Genomic DNA, 5,090 nt, shown 5'->3' on the forward strand with positions numbered 1-5,090 from the left:
GAGGAGCGGGGCGCGGGGACCCTGCGGGCGGGGTGGGAGAGGGGGCGCGGGCGGGCAGAGGGCCAGGCCTGGTGGCGGGGCAGACGCCCGGCAGGCCCCGGGACGCCCGGCCTAGGGGGTGGCGCCCGCGCCGCCCCTCGGGGCGCGCCCCCCGTAGCTTCTGGCCCGGGTCCAGGCCGCCGCCTCCAAGCAGCCCTCCGCAGCGCTGCCTCCGTGCTACGGGCGGAGCCCCGGTAGGCAGGCGGGGAAAGCGGGGGCGTGACCAGGGCGCAGATGTAGGAGAGCCAGAGGGCGCCGCGCCACCTCCGCGCCGGCTAGCAGTAGGGCAGCCGGAGGGGCAGCGACATCTGCGGGCGGGCGGGCGGCCGGCCGACGCTTCCTGGCGGCGCGGGGCCGAGGGGGTGGCCCGGAGGAGTCGGGCCGCGGCGAGGCTGGAGGGCCTCACTGCCCGTGGGCGGACGGCCGGCTCGCCAGACGCCCCAGAGCCCAGGCCCCCAGCGCGTGGCCCCAAGCCGCGGACTGGAGAAGAAGCGACGCCCCTGGCCGCGTGCTCACATGCATCCCCCCGCGCGGGTGGCTCGGCGACGTCTGTGAATCTTGGGTTTCTCAAGGCACGTCGAGCGACTCGGAGAACCTGTTTTTCCCGCTGGGGAGAGTGATCATTCTCGTTGCCACTTGCCTGTAGAAAGTTACTCCAACACGTTTGATCATCCGTCCAGAGTAAGAAGGGAAAAGAAATAGCGTGGTCTGTCCCGCGGTGAGGGGACGTAGGGGGATCCCGCCAAGTGGGCAGAGCCAGTTTTAGCTGGAGCGGCGAGTCCAGCCCATTGACAATCCAGCTCCGGAAAGGGTTAACTGCATCCTGCCGGTTCGGTTTACATGTAAATAGAGAGCAGCTGCTCCGCGCGGGCCCCAGTTGGCCCTTTTAAGTTTTTGATTGGTTGCCAATGACATCACCGCCCGTGTTCTAACACTGTGGACCCGAAGCGGCGTCGGATAAACCCTCCTTAAAGAGGCAAGGCCACGCCCTGGCTCCGCCCTCTCCAGCCACCCATTGGCCGCGGGCTGCTGCGAAGTAGCGGTTAGTTTTCTCTGGATTTCTATTGGTCCAACGCGCCGTCGATCGGCAGCCGGCCCGCCCCCTCAGAACCTTACATTTACAGTGTAGCAAAAGAGAAAGTAACTATGTTGCTGCTGGAGATCAATGAAGCCAAGTGAATGAGGGCTGAATGTGCGAATCCACAGCCTAAGCGGAGCGCCAGATGGTGGAGGGTTACACTTATTTATGAAGTAAGTGGAAGTCACCGTGGCTACTCCTGAGAGCCCGGGAGTGTAAGGCGGTGTGAGTGTGAGTGAGTATGTGCGTGCGTGCGTGTGTGTGTGTGTGTGTTGCGATGCTCACGGAAGAGCCACAGCAGGTGAGGTTAAAGGGTTCCGGCTGTTGGCTCACGCTGCCCTGTGCGTTTACTCTCTCTGCAGTCTACTTGGATTGGGGGCGAGGAAAAAATGAGGTTTGTTGGGACGCTTTGCGGCAGTTTTAAATGCCAGGGACTTGTTAGTGCGCTCTGTTGCGAAGGGGGATGTTAAGTGCCCCAGGAGTGGGGAAGAAGCATTCTCTAACTACTTCATTTTCTAGAGGTGGAAGAACGACTAGCGAGGGAGAGGGGATAGCTCAGTATTTCTCTGGGAGGTTTCCTAGGCTAGTCTGGATGGTTTCACGGGCAATATATATTTACGCCCGACCCTCTGCTGCAGGGATGCAGATCTCTTTAAACACTCCGAGCGTGTGTGTGAGAGAGAGTGTGTGTGCGCCGCGCACTCTGTGTGGAGGTGGGGGTCCCAGCTTGTGTCTCCGTGAACACGCTTATGCGTCCCTTTCAAGGGAAATGGACTGTTGATCCTGGGACGTACCCTACCAGGTAACACAATAGCAGAGACTTTCACTGCTTGGTCCAGCTGGGAAACAGTTATATCTTCTGGAATAGTACTTGCTCTTCAAAAAATACTACGCGAGGGAGGGAGGGAGGGAGGGCAAGGGAGGAAAGAAGGGAGGAAAGAAAAGAGGAAGGGAGAGAGAAAAGGGGTTGGATCCTTCTTGCCCATCCAAAGGTGGTGAGAGAAAGCTGAGTCGGTGGGGATCTGTGGATGTGATAGGTGCGTGCCCCTGTGTGTGTGAATGTTTGGATTCTGCCTGTGACACTGGCTCTGTGTCAGAGAGTGGTGACAGTCCTGTGTAGAGGGATGTTCGATGACATTTTTCCGGACACCTCTTAAAGTTCGTTTAGATGAGCTACTCTTGCATGGGGTTTGGGTTCTTTTCTGTGTGTATGTCTAATAGGAGAGGAGCCATCAGGGCCCGGGTGTGGAGTGCCCCTGTGCCTACGGGGAGGAAGGAACTGTCCCTTTGCACGCGCCCTCTCATGAGACAGGAGGTAGACCCCTGAGCAACTCTTTACTTCCCACAGGGACGGGCTCATTGGGAAGTCTTCTTAATGAATCCATCCTCTTGAAGAGGGGGGATATCTGTGTGGGATTGAAAGATTACGCATAGCGGCTGCCTCCCATTGAGAAGATCTCTAGGATGTGCCTGTGGGGAAAGAAGGAGGGAGGAGAGTTGAAGTGGTCCTTTCCTTAAAGGCAGAAGTGGAGGGGTGGTGCGGCAAGGGAACAATCCAAGGGATGGATCTGCCAGAGGTGGGGTTTCCAGACCTGGCTCCTTGGCTTGAGGCTTCATTCTAGGAGGCTAGTTTGTAATGAAAGAGGAAATGCAGATTAATTTATAAGAGGCTAATTGGAAACATGGGAGGTTTTAATATGACTTTGTTGTGCTTTTCAAAGGACTCACTCAGTCGAATGGAAAGTAAGAATAGCTGGCAGTTAAGGAGATTCACTTAGGGGGATGCTTTCATTTTGATGTGCAGAAAGTTGACATCCGCCCCTGATGTATATTTAGCTGCTGTATATTCCCGTGAGCTATGCCAGCACCCTTGGTCATTCCTTTGCCTTTGCAGTGGGTGAAGGAATTACATGGAAAGTATGCCCGGGTGGATGCACGGGTCTTTCTCAGACGGTTGCATTATACTTCTGCCCAGGAGATGAGGCCCAGAAGAGATGCCTCTTAAGAGCCTTCCCTTCTGTCTTCAGCTTTTCTAATTCTTTGTGCTTTTACCTTTTCTCAGGCTGAACTCTGATGTGGGTCCGTGAAAGGTTGTTCGTCAACATTTGCACAGACTTTACATCTAACCTTAGACTTAGCAAGAACTGGGGGGTCCTCAGTTTTGCATCCTCTTTGAATCAATCCATAGCAATGAGCTTCAGGCTTTGAGAGTGACAGGATAAAGGGCACTTAGGACGACTTTGCTCGGAGGGATGCAAAGCCCTTTCCTAGGGATTGGATTCGACTGCCTTTTGTGTCACGTGACTTTATTCTTTCTTTCCCCCCTCCCCTTCTTTACAGACTGTCTTGAGTTCTTCTTGAATTGCCAGTTTTCAGCCTCCTCATGCCTCCGTCTCCTTTAGACGACAGGGTAGTGGTGGCACTGTCTAGGCCTGTACGACCTCAGGATCTCAACCTTTGTTTAGACTCTAGCTACCTTGGCTCTGCCACCCCTGGCAGTACCAGCCACCCTCCTGTCATCGCCACCACCGTTGTGTCCCTAAAGGCTGCGAATCTGACGTATATGCCCTCATCCAGCGGCTCTGCCCGCTCCCTGAATTGTGGATGCAGCAGTGCCAGCTGCTGCACTGTGGCAACCTACGACAAGGACAATCAGGCCCCAACCCAAGCCGTTGCCGCTGGCACCACCACCAGCACCATTGGAAGCTCTACCACCTGCCCAGCCAACCAGATGGTCAACAGCAGTGAGAATGCAGGCTCTCTAAGTCCATCAGGTGGGGTGGGCAGCCCTGTGTCAGGGACCCCCAAGCAGCTAGCCAGCATCAAAATAATCTACCCCAATGACTTGGCAAAGAAGATGACCAAATGCAGCAAGAGTCACCTGCCGAGCCAGGGCCCTGTCATCATTGACTGCCGGCCCTTCATGGAGTACAACAAGAGTCACATCCAAGGAGCTGTCCACATTAACTGTGCCGATAAGATCAGCCGGCGGAGACTGCAGCAGGGCAAGATCACTGTCTTAGACTTGATTTCCTGTAGGGAAGGCAAGGACTCTTTCAAGAGGATCTTTTCCAAAGAAATTATAGTTTATGATGAGAATACCAATGAGCCGAGCCGAGTGATGCCCTCCCAGCCTCTCCACATAGTTCTCGAGTCCCTGAAGAGAGAAGGCAAAGAACCTCTGGTGTTGAAAGGTAATGCCCCCACCCCCTCCCCGAGCACAGTCCTGGTAAGCCTGGGGTCACTCTGGGTTTTCTCTTAGAAGTAACAGCATCCTCCTGCAAAAAAACAGAATTGCCTTTCTTCTTCCTGTCCTCCCTTCCGTGCCCTCTCTTAATTATTTTGGGGTTGGGAGAGAAACCCAGCAGCCTTGAACTGAAAGCCAGAAGATTTGGGCTCTAGTCTTGATTCACCTTCTCATTTGCATTGTACAAGTCATTTCCCCTCTTGGAGACCGTTTTCTCATCTTTCTATAAAGGGGCTTTATGACACCAGAGGGCATCTCCAGTCATGCCTGGTCTGGTGGTTCTATGCCAGTCAAACTAGCTGGAAAGTTCTTGTCTCTCAGACTTAATCAAAGTTGATGGAACAGAGGAAACCGCAACTGTGGTGAGCTCCAAGTAAAGCTCCAGGTACCAGTTTTTTTGTGGGAAATTCTTCCTGTTTCTCACCTCTCTGAAAGCGACCTTCAGGAAAGGCAGAGAGCCTTATTCTAAGGCCCCTCAGAAAGTATAAGCTCCCCCCAAACATCCTTTCCTCTGCCAAAGCTTCAAGGGGCAGAGTCATTTTTATGAAATAGTCCCCAGCCCGTTGTTCCTTCTGGCATCACCTGACAACCCGTGGCGTCATGGCTCCTCCCAAGATGGGGCGGTGGGTCACTTGCCCCACTGAGCACAGAATAACTGGCAGGTCAGTGTCGCTGAGCCCTGGCAGCAGGAATTAATTGCTCCCTGGTCTCTGGGCTCCTTCCACA

General features: G+C 54.7%; 1 protein-coding gene across 1 annotated transcript; it reads left to right on the forward strand.

The window, feature by feature from the left end:
• Positions 1-1,101: 1,101 nt before the first annotated feature.
• Positions 1,102-4,877, forward strand: LOC114485320 (dual specificity protein phosphatase 10-like). The gene is made up of 2 exons (XM_055083415.1): positions 1,102-1,290; positions 3,458-4,877. The coding sequence occupies exon 2, from the start codon at positions 3,501-3,503 to the stop codon at positions 4,377-4,379; it is 879 nt and encodes a 292-aa protein (XP_054939390.1). The 5' UTR covers positions 1,102-1,290; positions 3,458-3,500; the 3' UTR covers positions 4,380-4,877.
• Positions 4,878-5,090: the final 213 nt, after the last annotated feature.

This window comes from Physeter macrocephalus, unplaced genomic scaffold (genome assembly GCF_002837175.3).
Source record: "Physeter macrocephalus isolate SW-GA unplaced genomic scaffold, ASM283717v5 random_1225, whole genome shotgun sequence".
NCBI classification, from domain to species: domain Eukaryota; kingdom Metazoa; phylum Chordata; class Mammalia; order Artiodactyla; family Physeteridae; genus Physeter; species Physeter macrocephalus.